The following is a 23,697-nucleotide window of genomic DNA, read 5'->3' on the forward strand; positions in this document are numbered from 1 at the left end:
AAATAATTGTTTAAAAAGAAGTCTATAGTCGTGAAAACCTTCGAAGAAAATAATCACAAAATTAAAAAAAAACAAATTTAGGCTAAATTTTGGTCAATTCTGGTGAGAACCGGTTGAACTTGAGATACATTAATAAGCAATTAAATACACATTTTAAATAAAAATAATATTTTATTGTCATATTTATTGCATAGTTTTTATTTGACATAAATTCATCAAAATTAATATATAATAATTTTGATCTTTCCCTTTAAAGTCGTATTACTTATACTAAAATATATTATAATATTATAATATCGTAATTATACTGTAATATACTGTTAAACAGCAATTAAGTCAATAATTGGGAATTTGTCTAAAATATTGAATAATAACGATCACTGCCATTGAAATGATAGCTAAACTAAGACTCAATTGATTTCTATGAATATATGAATTAAATGATTTCATATTCAATTAGTATTTCTCAGTTCAAATTGCATTATAATTATACATTACAAACAAAACGTGATTTTTATTTTGTTTTCTTTTATTAAATTTCAATTTAAAATTACATTTACACAAATAGTTGACGACTTATATTTTGGAGCAAAATAAAACTTTTTAATATTTAATATCATAAAACATTTTCATTTGTAGTTTTGATTTCAAGTTATTTCGCAATAATATTATTTGGTGTTATGTCCTGCAGTGTATAATACACTGTGTAGTATGCAATCTATAAAATACTTTAAATTAATTATTTGTAATCACAAATTATAGCAAATTTTAGGTAAGATATATATTTATTTTATACATATTTTACAATATTGAATTAAGAAAAATATTTGACATAACTTTAATTAGCAACTATTAACTCAGCTATTATTTTAAATAAAATATTATTTTAAACATAATTTAAATATTATATAATTATTATCAAACAAAAAGTAATCATACATTTATAAGTATAATTTATATACAGGTAAAATTGTTAATGGCAAATATTAAATTATTAATGTATATTATTAAGTTAAATGACAATAAAGAGTAATAATCAATTAGTAATAACAATTTATTTATACATAATAATTAATAATTGAAAATATTGTTTTTTAAATTTTAAACTCGATTTACATTTTATAATTATTTAATTAAAAAATATTGAAATTTTAAAAAAATTTAGTACTTTATTTTAAATAATATTTAATATACTCTATATGACATTATCAAATATTATGACAGATTGAAAATTTTTCATATTTTTATAAATTAATAAAATTAATAAACTTAAAATAGAAATTATTTATCAATTAACCATTAATTGCATGTTTAGATATAACTTAAATATAAATAAATGATCAATCATTTAAACTATTTATGAATTAGAGATTTCTTAATTTACAGATTTCATTTATTTATCATTTTTTAATAATTAAATATTTTTTAATACTCAATTTAATTATATTAAATCTCTATAATAAATGTGAGAATTATGACATATTTCCGGACTGTTTTGTCTATTTTATAAAACTTTTGAAACAAATCTACTATTAAAAGACAATCAATATATGACACCAAAAATTACAAATTAATATTAACTTATAAACAAATTCTTCACTATTAATGATAACTAATAATATTATTCTAATTTAATAAATGTTTAGTCATAAGTTGTGTTTAATATTTAGGTATTATTTTATTTTAAAAAATAATTTGCATAAAATATACTATAAATAGAAAAATATAATTATAAATATAGACATGTAATTTAAACGAGACTTATTTTCGTTTTATTTTCTGATTTTGTCAATTTTAAGTTTTTAATTTCCAATCGATTTTTGACAATTTATTGTTCAAATAAAAAACACTTTAATACTAACATCAATACTTATCATAAAATAAATTATAATTTATTACATTTGCAAATAGTTTTATATTGAATTACAAATGATGTTTTGAATAAATAAATATTATTATTTTATACTAAAAATAAAGTATTATGTGTTTTACGAGTTGTTAGTTGTTATGTCTATAGTTATGTAATTATGAATATATAATTTATTTGCTAAAAATTGTTAATTAAATATAATATATAATCAATACATAAATTATTTTACGTAATAAATACTACAAAATATTTGTAGGATTATTTAAATTTTTATTTTATTCTATGATAATTTTATTTATTAATTAATTTGTAAATTACATTTAAAATTGATTATTTCATTACTACTTTTATTTATTAAAATTGATAAAACATAATTTAAATTAATGATATTTTTATTACTGATTTAAGTTTTGTGTCAATTATAATATAAAGTTTTATTAAATAAATAAAAATATTTGGCATTTGGTAAAATATGAAGTTTTTGCAAGTTTCCATAAGTTTAAAGACTAAAATTTATAGTATAATTTTAATATTAATTATCTAAATTTAGTTTAACAGTTAAACACAAATATCAAATAATTAATTGATGAGACTTTAGAAATATTTTGATAATAATTATTATTAAATTTAGATTTAATAAAAAAATAACATATAAATACTTTGTTACAAATCTTAAAAATTTCAATTTTATAATAAGAAATATTAAAATCTGATAATTAACTTACTATTAGTGATGCAAAATTCAGCTGAATTTATTTTAAATTAAATATTCAATTGAAAATTTTGAAAATTCAGATAATTTATTGAATTTGTAAAACATTAATTACATTAAATAATTAAATTAAATTTTAATAAATATAATAAAATATCTTCAAGTAATCTTCGATTATCAATTAAAAAACATTAAACTAAACAATAAAACGATTAAAATAATAATTATTTGTTAAATACTTATTTGTGTAATTAAATTAAGCTTTTATTTTATATTTATTTTAAGAAATTTATCAAATAATCTCGGTTTTCATTATATTAACCTTCGATTTTCGAAATTGCTTTTATTGATAATACATTGTAGAAAATTATTTGAAAATATTTTATTAAATTAAAAAACATTTCAAAAACCTTAAATTTATACCTTTTTAAATAATTTAAAATTTGACACAAAAGGGCGATTGAATTAATTTATTTTTAAACCCTTGAATATTTAGCTGAATTTTCTGAATATTCAAAACTGAATTTTCATTTTTTTCAATCGCTTACATCCTTACTTACTATGATATTGAAAGTTTAAAAAAAATATTTTGTAAATTAATTATTAATTATTATTAGTTTTTTAAAAATTAATGATTAACCTGGTAATAACAGTATCTTAATTATAAATAATGTTTGAATAAATAACAAATCAAATTATGTTTGAGAATAAAATTTTAACTAACTTTGAATGCATTAGTTATAAATAAATAATCAAAACATATTAAAGGATAGAAATGTATTATTAAAGAGGAATTTAGCGCTTCATTAATAATAATAAATTATCCTTGAACATTTTATTAGTTAACTAATTTTAATATAACACAATATATTAAATTTAAGTTTGTTAAAAGAGTCAATTTTAGTAACATATGATATATAAATATAACAATTACAGTATAATATTTGCAAACTTAATACCAATTTATAGGACACTAACTGAATGTTACAGTCATTGTATGGGATTGTCAGACATTCAGAGGCAGATCCTATTGTTGCTAACAATTACTGTTGGCTATAATGTAGACCACAAACAATAATTGAAACTAATCTTTGAATATAAAGTTTTTAACTATTTTTTCAAATTTTTAGTTTCAGATATTCAGTATATTTATTCAGTGCATAGATTGTCAAAGAAATAATAAAATACATAATAAGTGGTTTTAGTTGTCAAGTATTTTTGATAACTGAGATCTACAGTACATTACAATACATTAGTGATATTATGTGTTGGTTTTGATAAGTATTGATTTATGAAGTGATAAATTGTTATTATCAAGTTATAAATATTTGATTTCTAGCTAAACAAGCACAATTTTGTAGCTAAAATTTATAACCATTCATATGATTTTACATAAATTTTTGTCAATTGTAAGTAAATTTTTCTTGTTTGTGATAAATACTCATAAATTAAATGTTTTTTTGTGATTGAAATGCAAATTAAATCAATATATGAAAAACTTAAAACTATAAATAGTTATCAAGAGTTGTGTAGAATATTAAATAAAATTAATCACAATTAGAGCAATGATTTTGCATTTTATACATTTAATACTAATATATCAATAATACTAATAATATCACTGAAATTATATTTGATTTATTTAGTCGTTTCGTTTAATCTTTAATTAACTTTTGTTTGCAAATAGTGTTTTAGTGTCCGATAAGCATAAGACATATGTATTGTAAATATTTTTATAGGAATTAAATAAATATTTTAAGCAAATTTTTTTTTATACTAAATGTTAGTAAAAACGTCATTTAAATCATACATAATTAAAAAAAAATTATCAATTTATTTTGTTATAAAAAATGATAATAAATTTGTTTGACATATAAATAGTTAAACAAAATAATGTAATGAAAGCATTCATGGAATCTGACGGCGTTTGGAAAGAACTTTTACCATCAGGTCTTCGGTCGCCGACATCTGATTTGGTCACTGAAACCGAGACACCGAACTCAACCATAACTACCGAACACTCCAAGAACTACTTGATCCGAATGCGGGCACAGGAATTGCAAAAGACTCTGACATTTTCGGGTTCAACTAAATTGGGTGCAAATGATGGCCAAACGTCACCACTTTATCGGACTATCGATAGCATCAAACAGACAAAGATATTTCCCGGAAGAATAAAGAAAAGAGTGGTTCTGAAGAATGGAAACGTCAATCTTTGCAAAGAACACATCGATAAGAGAAGCAAACGATATCTTCAGGATTTGTTCACAACTATGGTTGACATACAGTGGCGATGGAATCTATTGGTATTTGCAATGGGATTCATATTAAGTTGGTTAGGCTTTTCAGTCTTATGGTGGTTGATATGCTTCTCGCACTCGGATTTCGACAATTTAGACAATAATGAGTGGATTCCATGTGTTATGAATGTCAAGTCATTCACGAGTGCTTTCCTTTTCTCCATTGAAACCCAACATACAATTGGTATGAATTAGTTTACAGTTAATTTGAAAATTGTTGTAATTATATTGATAAACCCAATACAATATACTTTATGGCATAATATTGTAAATAAATTTTAACACAAAGGTTATGGTTCGAGATATACTACTGAGGAATGTCCGGAAGCGATATTTGTGATGTGTATGCAATCAGTGGTAGGAGTTATGATTCAGTGTTTTATGGTTGGCTTTGTCTTCGCGAAGCTCTCGCGGCCGCAGAAAAGATCTCAAACATTGATGTTTAGTCGCAATGCAATCGTTTGTCTTCGCGACTCAAAGCTGTGTCTTATGTTTAGAATTTGTAAGTATTTTATAATTTATTTTAGTTTTTAAAATAAATTTTATTATACATTACATTAATTAACAGCAATTATTGCAAAATAAATCCAAAACTAAACAAATATTTGCATTGAAGGCGATGTCCGCAACCGGTCGCACATAATCGGCGCCTCTGTTAGCGCACAAATAATTAGCCGAAAAGTGACACAAGAGGGTGAAGTCATATCATACTATCACACATACATACCGGTCAAGTTTGACAATAGCAATGCCAATGTCTTACTCATTTGGCCCGCGACTATAGTTCATGAAATCGACGAAAAAAGTCCTTTTTATAATGTAATTATTTGTTATAAACTATCCATACATTTCTATTTATAACATTATTTAATTTTTTCAAAAATCATTAGTTGAGTTCCGATGAAATGATGAGAGAAAAGTTTGAGATTATTGTCATTTTGGAGGGAACTATAGAGTCAACCGGACAGTCGGGTAATTTAAATAATTATGTTTACTATATTTAATTAACAAAATTATAATATATATATGATTCATATACTATAGTTCAGGCTCGCAGTTCATATTTGCCATCAGAAATACTATGGGGTCATAGATTTGAACAGTTAGTCTCTTATAGGAGAGAGTCGGGTGAATATCGTGTAGATTATGGACGATTCAACAATACATATGAAGTGGACACTCCTTTATGCAGTGCTAAAGACTACTATAAATATCAACAATTTATAGCTGAACAGCAAAATAGTGTTAACCGAAACATCAATTTTATTGAATTTGTTCCCAAAAGAAGTAATTCCGACGAAACGAGAGCCCATTCAACTGATTGCACTGTTTGTAGTATTAATGGTAACACTATTATAGGCTCATCCCTATCCAACAGACAACTTCCCGAAAATACTGTTTGATAATCATTTAAATATTCAATAAGTTTTTTTAAATAGTAAACTATTACTGATAGTATAAAAAATATATATTTTATTATATAAATAATATTTTAAAACTATTTTTTTATAAATCTATTTACCATTTAGTATTAAAAAAAAAGTTTTTACGATATTTTGATATTTTAATTTACCAGTAATTTAAAGTTTATAATCAATTTTAATCAAAAATTAATAACATTATGTATAATATACCAACTTTTAAATAAAAAGTTAATTAATTCAATTAAACTAAAATATTTTAAATTAAATGCAAAAAAATAATCTTAAATTTGTATCATTAATAATTTAACAATATTTTTTTTAATTAATTACAAATTTACTAATTAGTACTCAAATGTTAGACAAAATAATAGTAAAATTATTGAAAAGTTTGATTACATTTAATAAATTGATTATAATATTAATGAAAATTATGACAAATAGATGGCAATACATGTAATATTAATGTTATTCATGTATTAATGTTCAATGAATTAGCAATTATTGTGAACACAAAACACAAGTCATCTAAACATTGCTTTTCTTTAATCATTTGTCACTGACTTTGTTGTCATCACCGGTAAAGATATGTCTTCAGACATCACATACGATGGCAGTCGACTCCTTAAGATGGAAGTTGATTATAGCAATACCGTCGATGAGAAGATACCAGTTTGTGAACGATTAGCTAAAGTTAGTAACTCTTTGACGAGTCATCTCTTATAATCATTTGATTCATTGTTCACTACTTCTTCACTTTTTTATATTTATTGATGTAATTTAATCCGATATTTATTTTTATTGATTTGGTTTAAAGGAGGGAAAACTTAGTGAAGCGTTGGACATATTATTGTCACTCGAGAAGCAAACCCGAACCGTAAGTATAACCACTGAATGATCATTGATTTCGAAACCAATTATCAAATCTTTGGACATATTTTCTAGGGATCAGACACTCACTCGACGAGCCGAGTATTGGTCGCAATCGTTAAGCTTTGTTTTGAGGCCAAAAACTTTAAGGCGTTGAATGAAAACATCGTTTTGTTAACTAAAAGGAGGTCTCAAATAAAGCAATCGATAACCAAAATGATTGAAGAGTCCTGTAGTTATGTGGATCTAATTGACGACAAAGCAGTTCAACTCGAGTTTATCGATACGTTGAGGACAGTAACAGCCGGAAAGGTATAATAATTATTGAATGAATATATTTGACTTATATTTATTTAATTGATTTTCTTAGATATATGTTGAGGTAGAGAGGGCTCGACTGACACTAAAGTTGGCGCTAATGAAGGAAAAAGAGGAAAAAATAGAAGAAGCGGCAGATATTCTTCAGGAACTTCAAGTGGAAACATTTGGTTCAATGGATAAGAAGGAGAAAGTGGAACTTATTTTAGAACAAATGCGTTTCTGTTTGGCGAAGAAGGACTTTGTCAGGACTCAAATTATCAGTAAAAAGATTCAAACGAAGTATTTCGAAGATCCTGAAGTCCAGGACTTGAAGTTCAAATACTACAATCTTATGATCCAATTGGATCAGTCCGAGGGCTCGTATTTAGCCATTTGTAAACATTATTTGGCATTATTTAACTCACCATCGGTTCAATCGGATGTCAATAAACGAACCAATATATTGAAGAATTGTGTGATTTATATAATATTAGCGCCGTTTGATAACCAACAGAGCGATCTCATCAATAGAGTTAAAGGGGAAAAGGCTTTGCAGGATATCACTCGTTATAATGAACTCATTAAGATGTTCACCAATTGGGAACTAATCAATTGGCGCTCAATTGAGGTGTCATTGCAACAGCTTTTACGTGTTGGTGGACCAGATCTTGAGTTACAACCAACCGGTGCTTTTGATGCCTCTGAAAGCGGAAACAAGAGATGGAATGACCTCAAGAATAGAGTTGTTGAATATGTATGATATAAATAACTAATCTTTTTTTAATCAAACTAATGATTAGGTAATTTGATTTCAGAATATCAGAGTTATGGCTAAATATTACAGTCGTTTACGACTTCAACGAATGTCAGAACTTTTAGGACTTAATCTTAAGGTACGTTCAAATTAATAAAAATTTATTGGTTTAAGAAAACAGTGATTAAAATAAATGTTATTTAAAAGGAAACGGAAGAAGCGTTAAGTGTTCTGGTAGTGAATAAAACCATTTGGGCTAAAGTCGACCGATCCTCAGCTGTCGTAAACTTTTCTCAACAAAAAGATCCGAATCAAGTGCTTAACGACTGGTCCAAAGACATCAACTCATTGATGCAATTGGTTTGTAAGACTAATCATCTGATTAATAAAGAAGAGATGATTCATCAAAACTACAGTCCATCACAAGTCGAGGCAAACAATTGATTGATTCAATGCTTTTATAATACAAATATAATTTTGTTTTTTTCTAAACTATCCATCGGTTATTAGTTTCTTAACAAATAAATACTATAATAAACTAAATTTTATAATTTATTTGATAATTAAAATAAATTCATTATAAATAACTTAACTTTAAATAAATAAATAAATAATAAAATTATTATAAATATTATTTAATATAATTTATCAAATAGAAAATAATCATGATCAAATTGTCATATATTATACACTGTACTGTATTAATGTAAAAGTGAGTTAAGCTCTTTTATTATTTGTTAACACCTTTTAAATAACTGTAAGTTTGATGAAAAAAGGCATAACTATTGAATACATGCAAATCAATGGTATAGTATTGGCGCCAATCATGACATGTGAAGCAACACATCATTGACTTCACAACCAATTGAGTGATTAGACCACTGCTTTGGGTCACAACTTGAATGCGGACACAGACTCTGTATAAAACAATTTTGATAAACCAATGCTTAATGTGTTTGTATTATATAATCCATGTTTCAAATGGTGTGTCTGTTAAGCCATTGTAGCGATGAGTGCACTGCCGGCCAAACAAAAGCCATTTTGAATGTAAACACAATTTTTGAGAGATTTCTATACATTTCTGCACTTTATTTATATATTGAATGAATAAAAGTAATTGTTTTATAGTTTTAATGTTTTATTATTTATTTATTTTATTGTTTTTTACAAATTTAATACTAAATTAATATATTTGTTATATTTATTGTTTGATTGAATGATATAAATCATGTGTTATTTGATTGATTGCTAATATAAATGATGCCATCGTTTGAATTGAAAGACCAAAACATTAGATTTAATTGAAAACAAATGATTGCAACAAAAGTTTTTTGACATTTGCTTTGAAATCAATGTTTAAATTAATTAACAATTGATTTCAATTAATGAAATAACTTATTGTTTATAACATTGTTTGATATAAAGGGCTATATATTTGAAACACATATAAAATGTTTATAAAACAGGTATTTATCACCGATTGGTGTCTTAATTGATAATTACTAACAATTGATTGGTTGATGTCTTTATAGGTAATAATTAGTGGTTTTCGGTCATATCGGGAGCAGACAGTAGTGGAGCCGTTCAGTGCCCGACATAATGTGATCGTTGGTCGCAACGGTTCGGGAAAGAGTAACTTCTTCTACGCCATTCAGTTCGTACTGTCGGATGAGTTCTCCCATCTGAGACCCGATCAAAGACAACAACTGCTTCACGAGGGACCCGGACAGAGGACAATGATTGCATACGTAGAGATCATCTTTGACAACAGCGACAATAGACTGCCCATCGATGAAGTAAATGTCACATTAAGACGACAAATTGGTCTAAAGAAAGACCAGTATTACTTGAATAAAAAGATTGTCACCAGAAGTGATGTGATGAATGTTTTGGAAAGCGCAGGATTTTCCAGAAGTAATCCATATTATATCGTCAAACAGGGAAAGATCAACCAAATGGCTACCGCACCTGATCCACAAAGACTTAAAATATTACGAGAAGTGGCCGGAACTCGTATTTATGACGAAAGGAAAGAGGAATCACGGGTTCTTTTAAGAGACACTGAAAATAAATTGGAAAAAATTATTGATTTTTTGAAGTACATTGAAGAACGCCTTCAGACATTGGAGGGCGAAAAGGAAGAGCTCAAAGAATACCAGAAATGGGACAAAATGAGACGTGCACTCGAGTATACCATTTATAATAACGAGTTAGAGGACACTCGTAAACGGCAGCGCGAGTTAGATACCCGACGAGAGACCAGTGGCTTAGTTACTGAGAAACTAAGAGAAGCGCTTCAGGGGTCGACCGATAAAATTAAAGAATTTAGTCGTGATTTACGTGAAGTGAGAACCAAATTACAGAGCTATAGGGATGAGAAGGAAGCTCTTAATGTAGAGCAGTCATCATTTCTTAAAGAAAAAACACGACTTGAACTACATATTAAAGATCTTAAGGATGAAGTCGAAGGCGACGCCTCCTCTAAGAAAAGAGCTGACACTGAGTTGGCGACACTTAAAGAAAGAATTACTGAAAAACAGGCGGAATTGAACCAAATTAGACCCGAATATGAAGAAATGAAACGTATGGAAGAAGATTGTACGAGAAATCTAAGTCTTAAAGAACAAAAAAGATCAGAATTGTATGCAAAACAGGGCAGAGGATCTCAATTCACATCCAAACATGAAAGAGATAATTGGATACAAAATGAGTTAAAATCTTTGCGACGCAATATTCAAGACAAACGAATCCAAATTGACAGACTTAGAGATGATCTCAAAAAAGATGCCAAAAGAAAGGAAGAATTGGAGGCCAAGATTGAAGTATTTTTTATTAAAGATATTTAAATTTATTTAAAATTTGAAATAATTTATTAAAAATGATTTGTTTTAGGAACTAACTAAAGAATTAGAGAATAATCGGTCGAGTATTGACAATCAAAACAAAACATTTTATGATATGAAGAAAAAGAAGGATACGCTTCAAAATGAAAGAAAGTTTGTAATCGACTTATAATTATTTTGTTAATCAATATTAAAAACATTTATAATTGTTTAGTGATTTATGGCGTCAGGAAAACTCAATGCAACAAAACCATAATATGCTTATTGAAGAAAAGGCCAAAAAAGACCAATTGTTGAGATCAATGGTCGGTAAAACCATTTTGAATGGAAGGGATTCAGTTAGAAGAGTATTACAGTTATTCCGCGAAAGAGGCGGAAGAGACGAACAGGTGTCCAAACATTACTATGGAATGCTTATCGAGAACTTTGACTGTGGAAAGGAGTTCTATACGGCCGTCGAAATGACCGCCGGAAACAAACTGTTCCATCACATCGTCGAGAATGACAAAGTGGGGACAAGAATACTACAAGAAATGAATAAAATGAAACTTCCGGGTGAAGTGACTTTTATGCCAATTAATAGACTTTTCTCCAAAGAGATAGCATATCCCGATTCTGGAGTTAGTAATCGTCAAATTTATAGTATTTATAATTTATTGCTAATTGTGTTACCATTTTTCTATTGCTTTATAGGACGCCATTCCTATGATAAGTCGATTAAGTTATGATAGCAAACATGAAATAGTAATGAGATTTATATTTGGAAAGACCTTAATTTGTCGGTCCTTAGAAGTGGCCACTTCTTTGGCTCGAAGCTCTCATTTAGATTGCATTACGTTAGACGGCGATCAAGTGTCACATAAGGGTTCTCTAACCGGCGGTTACTTTGACTCTCGTCGCTCACGTCTCGAACTTCACAAAACACATTCATCATTAATGTCAGAAATACAGGAACAGAAGCAACAGTTGGACGGACACCACCAGAAACTTAATGATGTCGAGTCACAAATCAATCAAATTGTCGGTGAAATGCAAAGAGCGGAGACCAAGAATAGCAAAAACAAGGATACGTTCGATAAAATGAAAACCGATATCAGACTCTTGAAGGATGAGTTGTCGACTATTGAAAGGTCGAGACAACCGAAAGAAAGAAGTCTTGTAAGTCATGAATCGAGTTTGAATTCAATGGAATCCTTAGAAGAATCACTAAGAAATGAGTTGCAACAGGACTTACTGACCCATCTATCTGTGACCGATCAACAAGAGGTCGATCGTCTTAACGATGATATAAGACAATTGACTCAAAAGAATAAAGAAGCGTTTAGTCGACGTATGCATTTGGAGGCACAGAAGAATAAATTAGAAAATTTATTAAATAACAATCTCTGTCGTCGTAAAGACGAATTAGAGGCCGCTTTACAGGAGATCTCTGTCGAAGATCGCAAACAAAAGTTGGAAAGTGAAAGACAAGAACTAAATGTAATTAGTGGTCGAATTGATGACGTGAACGAACAAATTAAAACTATTGACGAAAATCTTGAATCGATGACTAAAAAACAAAGAGAACTTCAGATTGATTTAGAAAAGAAAAAGAGTGACGAAAGAGACACAATTGAAAGGATTAACGAAGACTCGAAAGATTTGGAGAAAATGACTTCAAAACAGGCGGTGTTCACTAAAAAAGTTGAAGAATGTATGCGAAAGATTCGTGAGTTGGGTACACTTCCCGGCGATGCTGAGACTAAATACGCTAATCTTAGTCTTAAACAACTGTACAAAAAACTACAACAATGTAATCAAGAGCTCCAAAAGTATAGTCACGTTAATAAAAAAGCATTGGATCAGTATTTAGAAAACTCTGAGAAAAAAGAAAAATTATTACAAAGAAAGGCAGACTTAGACGCCGGTCATCGATCTATTGTTGACTTAATGACAGCTTTAGAACAACGCAAATATGAAGCAATTCAAGTGACTTTCAGACAGGTCTCCATGTTTTTTGGTGAAGTCTTCAAACGTCTGGTACCAAGTGGTAGAGCACATCTCGACATGAAAACTGAAGACATCAATCATGACACGGGATCGCAATCTCAGAACAACTCGGGTCCGCCAACTTTCGACAATTTCAGTGGTGTTAGTATTAGAGTCTCATTTACCGGAAGTAATGCAGAAATGAAAGACATGCAACAGTTGTCCGGCGGACAGAAATCATTGGTAGCGTTAGCCTTCATATTTGCCATTCAGAAGTGCGACCCGGCGCCATTTTATCTCTTTGATGAAATCGATCAGGCATTAGATCCACAGCATAGAAAAGCTGTCGCAGGTTTGCTATATTAATAATATTATTATTATTTTGTCAAATGTTTCAAAATTATTTTGTTGATACCATAGATATGATACATGAGCTGTGCAAAGACGCCCAATTTATTACAACTACATTCAGACCCGAACTGTTAGAAAAAGCGGACAAATTCTATGGCGTCAAATTCAGAAACAGAGTATGTTTTTTAATAGTCAATCGATGGTATTTTTATGTCTAATATGTCTTATTTAATAACAGATCAGTCATATCGAAGTCGTTTGCAGAGAAGAAGCACAAGACTTTGTCGAAGACGACACAACACATACATGAATCACATTACATGTGTGTATATATAAGTTTTATATATATATATATTTATATATATAAATGAATCACTCATATGACAACCCAAACAATACATCAAATTGTAAATTTTGTTTAACATTTTAGATTTTTAAGACATTATTTTTACTTTTTTAAACATTTTAACTTTTACTTGAATAATGTATTTAATATGAAAAAATGTTTTATTATATATTATTATATATGTATACTATATATAAAACTCATACATCATATGTTTTACATTTGAACCATTACTTCATTATATAAAATATGAATCGCTATTAACTATAAGCACTACATGTCTATGAAAATAATTATTAATTTTATGTCAATTTAGAAATATTTCCTTAATTTAATAGATTGATGTGTAATATTCATAAAATCATTGCAATCAACTGATTAAAAAAAATATTTATATTAAAAATCATACCAATCACTAGAAAATAAGGATTTATTTATAAATATTATTAAAATTAAATATTTACAATAAAAATTAAGTTTAATTTAAATGATTAAATGTTATGAATATAAATAAATAATAAATGTGATGATCGCTTTGTTTGAATTATAGTAAGTTTATCATAAATTGTAAAACCAATCCCCAAATTGAAGACAAGAGTCCAGGTATTCAGTATTGTAATAAAGTTGGGTTCACTATTCATTTAGTTAGTTAAATGACAAAAGTGTTTAACAAATGTCTGAGCAATTAACTCCCTGTGCAGAACAGACACACTTTTTGCATGGAGTACTGAGTTTATCAATTTGCTGATCGATTTGATACATAATTCCATATATGTTACACCCTATATAACAATTAATTTGTATTAAATTTTTAACAATAACTACACTATAATTTTATAGCAATCATGTTATAAATACCTGACACTCGGAATAAGTCCCATGAGTTATGGTTTTTATTTTTATCTGAGTTTTCGACATTAGGGATATTTTTTGGTATTGTAGTTGTAGTTGTTGTAGTTGTAGATGAAGTCTTCATTAATAATACTTCATCAGTGCTTTGTGTTAACGATTGTGTTTTTGTTGTACTAAATGTTGGTTTGGCTGTTGTTGTCGTCGTTGTTGTACTCAATTGATCCAACTCCGGCTAAATTGCAAATAAAATTATAAAATTCAATAATTAGTTTTTCATATAAAGAAATCAAAAAGTTATTTATTACCAAATGTGATGTCAATTGAATCGGTCGAGTGTTAGTCTCATTTGATGTTACAATTGGTATCTTATTTTCATTGATGATTGCAATCGAAATATTTTTTATCTCAGGTTTTGAATGATTGACATCGGATTGAACGGTTGAAACAATGTTTGGCGGCTTATGTCTAATATTATTGACTGATGGAGTGTTTGGAAGAAGGAATGGTGGAATTCGTAAATTAGGATTTTGTGGACTTCCCAGTGATAATTGAGGTCCAGTTGCTTGATTCATAATGGGTGCCGGCTTTAAGCGAAACTTATTTGCATTGTTATATTGATTGTGTAATGGATTAATAATTGGTTTGTGCGGTGGTTTGTGAGCAAAAACAGGTGAATTCTGTGGAGACATTGCTGTCATTGCGTCCGTAAGTATTGGCTGAGAAACAAATGGATTATTATGTCCACTGTCACCGCCAACCGGAAAATGTATGCGATTTTCGGTTTGCTTTTTATGTCCCAAATTAAATCCAGATATTCTTTGGAATGGTTTAGGTGTCACTTCCAAGAGTTGTGGTTGTAATGGTTGCGGTGGCAATATATTTGTTGCTAATGATTGAACACCTATTCCTCCACTACCTTCAGACACAACTTGAGAGTGTTTGTCTTCATTGGTGTGTTTGTTATCCAATTTATTTTGTGGCAAATTTTCTGAGGAAATCTTGTCATTGTTAAAACTGTTAGTAATTGAAGTGTTATTTGTATTTATATTATTAACATCTGCTGAAAACTGCGGTCCTTTTCTTACGGGCGACACATTTGAAATGTCTTGAATTGGATTCATTTGATTGACAACTCCTTCAACTTTCGACGGCTTTTGAGATGCCTTTGAGTCTTCACTTATCCCTTAATTTTGAACAAAAAATATGACAAAATTAATATATTATTGTATATTTTATAATAATACTGTATTATGAGATTTATAAACTAACTGCATATATATCTGGGACAACAATAACCGGACATTTTTTCAGGTACACAATCTTTTTCAGGAGGTCCCGGACACTTCTGTTGCTGACACAGCTCTTGACCATAGAAACACCGACAGAGAGTACAGGGATCTGGTTTTGGTATGGTTGCACCGTTAGGATATTCAATGGAATTATATATACACGAAACTATATTAAATAATTATAATTAATTAATGTTTAGAAAATTTTTTTTATATATCTAATAATATATATACTTTGTTGACTTGATTTTGGGGTAGAGTTAGGAGTGGCCGGAGGTTTAGTGGGCGATAGTCTTATGAGAAACGATCCATTCTTCTTCTTCTGTAACTGACTATTGAGCGCATCATTTACTTTGAATGGAATAACTTTCATCCGATTTGAAGAGTTTTCAAATTCAAGTCTCGGCTTTTTATCAAAATCGGGTCCATTTTGATCGAGTATGACATCCATGTCATGTCTTCTAATATCTTGATTACTAAGATAGAGTGACTCAACTGGTTTGTGTGATTCTGGAGATTCTTCAAACATTGGTTTTCGGGCAAAATTAGAGTTAACAACCCGCCAGTCATTGTTTGGTTGCACAAAGTGTTGATAATTAGATTGTAAAGGCTTTCCGTAAACGGTTGCCCTATTGTTTTGTGCCAATACATCATAATTTTTATCATTTGTTGGACTCGAACTTTGGTTTACAGTCGAAGAGCTAACTTTCATTGATCCGGGCGTTAAATTAATCAAAATAGACTGACCCGGACTCTCATCAAAATCATAAAAAGCTGTCTTTGCAGTGATAATCTCAACTCCAGAATCAGATTTATAGGGCATTTCATTGTTATCGTCATTGATTAGAAAGGAAGACGAAAGTGATGGACCTGTTTTGCTATCACTTCTGGCAGTCAAATGCTTATTAGTATTAATTTGTTTGTTAACTAATTCATTGGTTAAACTATTATTTTTAATTTTTGGTTCCAGTGGTATGTGTTTATGGAGTTGACTATCGATGACATTAATGATACCTTTCAAGAATTGGTGCATCGAATCAAATGCCGTCCCATTTTGATCATCACTTTTGGCACTTTTATCAATATCTTTAATATTGGTATCATTTAAAACAGTTGTCAATACATTTGGTTCTGAAGTAATTAACTTTTCTGACTGTGTTGTGATCACTGAAGTCAATGGTATCAAAGTTGTCGTTAAGGTATTTGATTCAAATTTGTTATTAACAATAGTATCATTTTGGATGTATGCTTCAGCGCTTGGTTGATATTCAATTGGATCAGTTATGACTTCAAAAACACCGTTAGTTGTGGTTTCTATTGATATAAAACTTATTGGAGTAGTTGTCGGATTTAAATTATTGTTATCTGAATTTTTAATTATATCATAATTTTGATTAACAATTAAATCCTCTTTTCTTAATTGTTGTCCATTTTCCATCTGAATTGTTATATTTGAAGAATTAACGGCAGACTCTAATTTAATGGTTGATAAAGTGGTTGTTTCAATGTTGGAAATGTCATCATTTAATGTGTTGGTTGTGTTGGAAGTGTTATCGGAAACAGTTGTGTCAACAATCTCTTGAAAGTTATTTTTAGTTGTATTCAACTCATTGTTTGTATTTTTGAAATTATTATTGAAATCAGTGACAACTTCTGTAGATTCAGTACTTGTCTGATGTGTTATAAGTGTTGTTAGGGTTGGCTTTGCAGTGGTCTCTGTGTTAAAGCTCATCAAGTTTTCTGTTGACGTCTGAATTGTTGTATCTGTTATTTGAATTAGTTATTCAAATGTTAACAAATAATATCAATGTGTGATTAGATGATTATCATAAACTAATGTATTTTCAAATGTATTCAATACTGACTGCACTTGTATTCAACTGGACAACAGTGCCCATCAGGTATGACAGCAACACATCCATCCATTTGAGGCGAACACTCAATGGTTTTGCATTTCTTGATACCCCCTAATGAACAATAGCATTGTTTGCAATGTTCATCACTTGCCATGGGATCACCCACTTTGTACTCTATGCCGTCCACCACACAGGCTATACAAGCATACAAACTGATTAGTTAGCATAAACTTATCATAACTGATATAAACTTAATTCATTATAACTTTTGAATTATTAAATTTATATGTTTGACAACTCATGTTTAGTAAGCATTTCTTTTATCAAAATTATATTTTTAAGGTATGAAATTCATATTATGAATCATATAATTCATTTTTATTCAATATATGTATTATTATAATATTGTTGTACTAAACAATATACAGTACAGTGAATACTATTCTCTATAGTTATAACTATTATACTATTACTAAACTATATACTATCTATTACTTTACTGTATGTATAAAACGATCATTTATTAACATTTATTAAAAATATAAATTTATATATTGATATTAAAACATATTGATATTATTGCTTTTAATATTTTTTGATAATAGTTACTTTACCTGCTTTTCTACCAAATATTCTGATAGATTCTGTACTCATTGTTGTAGTAGTAGTAGTGGTAGTAGTAGTAGTCATAGGGAGCGTAGTGAGTGCTTCATCGCCTATATTTGATAATTTATTGTATAAGTATTTTTAAAAATTCAAGTTATATATTATCTAAATTTTTATAATTAATTAACTCTATTATTGTAAACATACCACAAACATAACTGGTAGGACAACAGGCATATTGACTGGTATATCGGGGCAAACAGCCTAATATGGAGAGATGGCACCGGGGTCTTATACACATCCTTTTAGATCTTTATTTTATATAAATTACAATAAATTTAAATATTTATATATATATATATATATATATATATGTAATTATAATGATAACAATAATGTTGTACTAACCGAATACAATAGCAGTATTCACAAAATGATGAGGATATTACTGCCGATCCCTCAGCATAAACCGTACCATTTAATAAACAGTCTAATTGATCGACATTTAAAAAAATTTATTTGACAATTATTGGTATATTATTAATATTATGATATAATAACTAACTTCCTTCATAATTAGCAACAAATGTTTGCTGATTATCTGATATCGATTGTGAGGGACTGGATGTCACAAATAGGTGTGAGTCGTGGAAAGTAGTCGACGGACTCGTCTGGAAGATTGTGGTCGTTCTGTCCTTTTGAGTCACACTAACTCTGTTGTCAATCTTATTGCTAATTGACTTCTCTATATTTTTTGGGTAATCTATATATATATATATATATTAAATTAATAAAATATTTCTTAACAATAATATTAATAAAGTTATATTAAATCAGAATTACCGGGAATATAGACGAGTTTATTGGAGTCATAAGTAGGCGATTCTGTTATAAAATAATTGTTAAATAAGATGTCACTATAATTATATAATTCACTTATATATGTCTCACCAGTTGTTAAATCGCTAATTTCATTGCTTTGGTTTGTTGTCACAGCAGGTGTTGTCGTATAAGAGTCAGCAGTGGTTACGGATAATGACTCGCATTTAAGTACAGGACAGCACTGGTCGGGCTCTCTAACAGTCCTGCAATTATCATTAGGTGATGTTTGTATAAGCGTAGGGCAAACACGTAGGAAACACAGCAAAACGCCTTTCCTACAGGTGCAATTCAAACACGGCTCAGGGGTCGGCACTTGTAGGCCATGTGCATACTTTCTGCCTTGATATGTACATGCTAGTTTGACATTAAAACACATGTAAACAATTTTGCATAATTTTCGTATTATATAAAAATATTATTAAAATTTTTACATTCAATTTATTTACACTAATGAATAATTTAATAATTTATATATTGTATATTTATTTTACACGTTTTATCCTTATTAATATTATAGCATGATATTTATAATAAATATAAAATTAATTTAAATATTTGCTAATTAATACAACCAAATAATATGATATATAAATATATAATACTTATTTAAAATAGTGTTATTTAATTTTTGTTTTCTTAGTATTCTTGTATAGAAATTTAAATGATTTCAACTTAAAATATAATTTACATCACGTTTTATGATTATCACGATTATAGTGACCTGACTTACCGGGTGGGGTATGAGTTGCGGCCGCCAACCGACCAGACGATGGCTTCTCATAATAAATGGGCCCTAAATTCAAATTAATTTATTATGATTAAAACTATTATTTAGTGTATAAACATTATATTTTAAATAATTGATATTTTTGGGAAAACAACTATTTTTGTACTAAAACTTTTGTTGTTTATTGTTGTTGTGGGAAAGTTTGCCATAAACTTTTGAAAAGCAATTGAAAAAAGTGATTTAAAAACTAATTTTTCAAATGACTTATGAGTTATATATTATAAGTGACTTTTTTGTTGAAAAAATCTACAATTGTATGATTACATTAATATTTATAATTCACAGAATTATGATTATTATGATTATGCCATTAATTTTAGTGTTTGACCGCAACATTACTATATATATATATATATATATATTATATGATTGCCCTCCGGCTATGTTAGCGGAGGTCCACTCATATGGTGTCTCAAAAGGCTCTCCCTTTCAATTGACTATATGTTAAGTCTATACCTTTTGTGTCATCAGGAAGTGTCGAAATGTACATAAAGTCATTGAAATAAAATTTACTAAAAATAAATTTGTTATTTAAACATATATTTGTTATGTATTATATGTTTAGTTATTCAAAAAAAAAACTTATATAATATTATTATAAAGACGATGAACAACAACATTGTAAATGTTTGAAGTATTGAAGTCTCATCTCAGACACAGTCTCTCAAAGAACAGGTCAATGCCTTCAATGGCTTCACTCGTCGGTTATATTTAAGGTTTCTTTTTGGTTAAAGTAGTCGTAATGAGGAAATGTTAACACAAAATACAAACATTATATATGTTTAAGTGTTTTTCATTGCCATTCATTATGGATTACATGATAAGTGGACAAATTGTATTGTCAGGTAATAGGAGTTAAGTGTAGGCCAAACCGTTTCTCTTATCTAAATTACAGCTACGATCACATGTACTCACATTTCTCTCATATTAATAATAATATAGTTATTAAAGTTAAGTAATTTTTATGCTGTCCTTTCATTTTTTCATTCTATGATTCATTGATTATTTTTTCGCAAGATTTGATGTAAATCACAGTTTTAAAATCAAAAATTTTAATTTAATTTTGATGTAAATAATTCAAACCATTAATTCTACGCTTCAAAGGCTTAATACAACCAGTTTTTAAATAAGAAACATTTCATTTTTAATATTATTTTTTAATTTAAAGCAAAAGTCATTTAAGAGTTTTAAAAAAATGAAAAAATCAATAAATTTTTAATCGTATAGTTCACTCGCAATGGTATATAATATTTTGTTAATTTATTTTAAAAGTTATATCTTGTTGTTAATTATTTTTTACGAAACAATCCGACAAATGCTATCAAAAAATATATAAATTAATTTTGAAAAATTCCTAACATTTAAACTTAATCAATTCAAACTTTTTTTTTAAATAAAATTTCTACTTATCTAAAGTAAATTTTAATTTTCTGATTATTATAATCTATATAAATTATTTTTGTTATTTAATAAAAGATATATATATGTTAATATTGATGTAAAAATAGCCGGTTTAGAGCACCTCTTAATCATAGAGACGCCACTTTGAATGACATTATATTACAATTTATTTATTAAAAAAAAATAGAAATAATATTTATAGAGAAAGTCACCCAACATATCAACAAATTTCATATTAAACTCAATTGTATTAATACTCAAAGGCATTAAACTGATATAACTATAGATAAAATATAATTTAATTGTTTTACACTAAGATTTATAATACTATAAGCTATAAAATTGAATTGTTATTTAATGAATACAATTATTATTAATATAAATAATAGTAACAATGTATAATATTTACCAATAAACGCATCACTCATTTTCAATAAAAACAAATACAAAAACAAATTTATTATTATGTGTTTCTACTATTTTATCAATCAATTTAGAGTATAATGAAATGAAACTAAAAATTAAATGATTTTTATGATAATTTGTTTTTAAAAATTTAAATAATCATTTAAATTCAATCGTTTTGAGGTATATTTCACGGTTTTTAACCATTAAATTAAATATAAATGCTAAATTAATGACTTTATTATTAAAAAAAATCTTTTATCGTTATTTTACTGATTTTATTGAAAGGGTAGATTATTTTGAAAATAAAAAAATTACTAAAATGTTTAATTTTAGTATTTCACAAAAAAGAAATAAAAAGAAATTATAATCATTAACTAATAAATTATATAATTTTAGAATCAGAATACTTTATGTACCGGTAATATGTATTAAAACTTGTAAAATATAGAAAAAAAAATTAAATATTTAAAAAAATCAATTTGACATTATTTGGTATATACTTGACGTTTATAACAAACAATAGTAATCATTTTATATCAATCATTTTAATATAATAATTTAAATTTTTATAAATTTTATTAATTTATAGCAAGATTTTACGCAATAAGATAATCATATTTTTTTGGTACATTGTTACCATCTCTCCTTACAATTCATATATTTATAAATTTATTTTCTATATATTAACTAAATATATGTCTAAATTTGTTTGACTGTATGGTCTTCTTATTTAAATGACACCCAAATTATTGATCAAAAATATTTTAAATTTAAATAAATGAATATAATGTATATAATACAGTGTATTGCATTAATGCTATTTACAATAAGATTCATTAATAATATCAATATTTATCAAAAGCTTGCAGATATCTTATGAATAATTTTGAACACTTTTATATTAAACATTATATGTAAAAATATAAACAAATATTTTAAAATATTACATTAAGAATCAATAATATATAAGTAAATAACCATGATACTCATTATTATAAAATATGAAAGATAATTATTTTTCTGATTATATATTATTTAAAATAACTGTTTTTTAAATATTTAATTATAGATTAATTAAAATCTCACATCATTTTCAAGTGTCAAATTATATAGTTGAATGAATTATAAAATTAAAAAAATAATGTTGATGATTTTATTAACTTTATACTTTATTTTTCTATTAATATAATGAAAGATTTTGTGTGTTTAAAATTTCTCTCTCTCTCTCTCTCTCTCTTACATACATCACTCTGGCAGAGAGAGAGAGAGAGAGAGAGAGAGAGAGAGAGAGAGAGAGAGCATAAAAATTGACTTAACACAACTTAAATAAGAGAATTGTTGAAATATATTTGAAAAATTTTCATATAAAACACTATTAAAAATAATCAAAATTTTCACATCAAAGTAATGTATTTGAGAGAATAATAAAACTAATTAAAATTATTAAAAAATGTTAATTATAAGCTTAATAATAAGTTTAATATAAAAATTGATCTTTTAATAGCATATGTAAATTATAATGTTTTTTATCAAATGAGAAACCATAAGATACTTAATTATATTTAATTTAACATTTTGCTAAAATAAAATTTATATTGTATGACTAAAAAACGATATTATTATTACCTGTATTAACAGTACTGATAAATGTAATGATGATAATAATGTTAATATGAAGCATATTAGCGATAAATATGATGTTTTAAAAATACAGTATCAAATTAAAATTGGTAAAAATTATATAGATTAACATTTACAAACTTATTATAAAAAAATAAATTGTCATATTAATTATTTAAGCAAGTACACTTTTATCACTAGAACATTTGGCAAATGCATATAAAGCACTGGTATGTATGTGTTGGGGAAGAGTGGTTCCGA

General features: G+C 27.2%; 3 protein-coding genes across 3 annotated transcripts; all 3 read left to right on the top strand.

The window, feature by feature from the left end:
• Positions 1-3,907: 3,907 nt before the first annotated feature.
• On the top strand, positions 3,908-6,285 carry LOC128953754 (G protein-activated inward rectifier potassium channel 3-like). The gene is made up of 6 exons (XM_054299274.1): positions 3,908-3,991; positions 4,464-5,066; positions 5,172-5,384; positions 5,499-5,701; positions 5,773-5,854; positions 5,927-6,285. The coding sequence occupies exons 2-6, from the start codon at positions 4,481-4,483 to the stop codon at positions 6,283-6,285; spliced, it is 1,443 nt and encodes a 480-aa protein (XP_054155249.1). The 5' UTR covers positions 3,908-3,991; positions 4,464-4,480.
• A 488-nt stretch (positions 6,286-6,773) lies between these two features.
• Positions 6,774-8,763, top strand: LOC128953690 (26S proteasome non-ATPase regulatory subunit 12-like). Its single transcript, XM_054299204.1, has 6 exons — positions 6,774-6,996; positions 7,121-7,180; positions 7,249-7,485; positions 7,544-8,227; positions 8,289-8,366; positions 8,435-8,763. The coding sequence occupies exons 1-6, from the start codon at positions 6,892-6,894 to the stop codon at positions 8,669-8,671; spliced, it is 1,401 nt and encodes a 466-aa protein (XP_054155179.1). The 5' UTR covers positions 6,774-6,891; the 3' UTR covers positions 8,672-8,763.
• A 680-nt stretch (positions 8,764-9,443) lies between these two features.
• Positions 9,444-13,746, top strand: LOC128953689 (structural maintenance of chromosomes protein 3-like). Its single transcript, XM_054299203.1, has 7 exons — positions 9,444-9,693; positions 9,760-11,049; positions 11,120-11,223; positions 11,285-11,690; positions 11,764-13,390; positions 13,459-13,565; positions 13,628-13,746. The coding sequence occupies exons 1-7, from the start codon at positions 9,679-9,681 to the stop codon at positions 13,697-13,699; spliced, it is 3,621 nt and encodes a 1,206-aa protein (XP_054155178.1). The 5' UTR covers positions 9,444-9,678; the 3' UTR covers positions 13,700-13,746.
• The last annotated feature ends 9,951 nt before the right edge of the window (positions 13,747-23,697 follow it).

The sequence above is a fragment of the Oppia nitens genome, unplaced genomic scaffold (genome assembly GCF_028296485.1).
Source record: "Oppia nitens isolate AA-2021 unplaced genomic scaffold, nextdenovo-longstitch-racon4-pilon3 scaffold23_pilon_pilon_pilon, whole genome shotgun sequence".
NCBI lineage: Eukaryota > Metazoa > Arthropoda > Arachnida > Sarcoptiformes > Oppiidae > Oppia > Oppia nitens.

Excerpts from the sequence above, each read along its gene's own strand:
- LOC128953754 (XM_054299274.1), top strand. The coding sequence starts at position 4,481 with ATGAAAGCATTCATGGAATCTGACGGCGTTTGGAAAGAACTTTTACCA. Across the intron at positions 5,067-5,171 it reads TGAAACCCAACATACAATTG|GTTATGGTTCGAGATATACT; the intron begins GTATGAATTAGT and ends TTTAACACAAAG. Across the intron at positions 5,855-5,926 it reads AGAGTCAACCGGACAGTCGG|TTCAGGCTCGCAGTTCATAT; the intron begins GTAATTTAAATA and ends CATATACTATAG.
- LOC128953689 (XM_054299203.1), top strand. Across the intron at positions 11,224-11,284 it reads ACGCTTCAAAATGAAAGAAA|TGATTTATGGCGTCAGGAAA; the intron begins GTTTGTAATCGA and ends ATAATTGTTTAG. Across the intron at positions 11,691-11,763 it reads TAGCATATCCCGATTCTGGA|GACGCCATTCCTATGATAAG; the intron begins GTTAGTAATCGT and ends ATTGCTTTATAG.
- LOC128953690 (XM_054299204.1), top strand. The coding sequence starts at position 6,892 with ATGTCTTCAGACATCACATACGATGGCAGTCGACTCCTTAAGATGGAA. Across the intron at positions 6,997-7,120 it reads TTTGTGAACGATTAGCTAAA|GAGGGAAAACTTAGTGAAGC; the intron begins GTTAGTAACTCT and ends TTTGGTTTAAAG. Across the intron at positions 8,228-8,288 it reads AGAATAGAGTTGTTGAATAT|AATATCAGAGTTATGGCTAA; the intron begins GTATGATATAAA and ends ATTTGATTTCAG.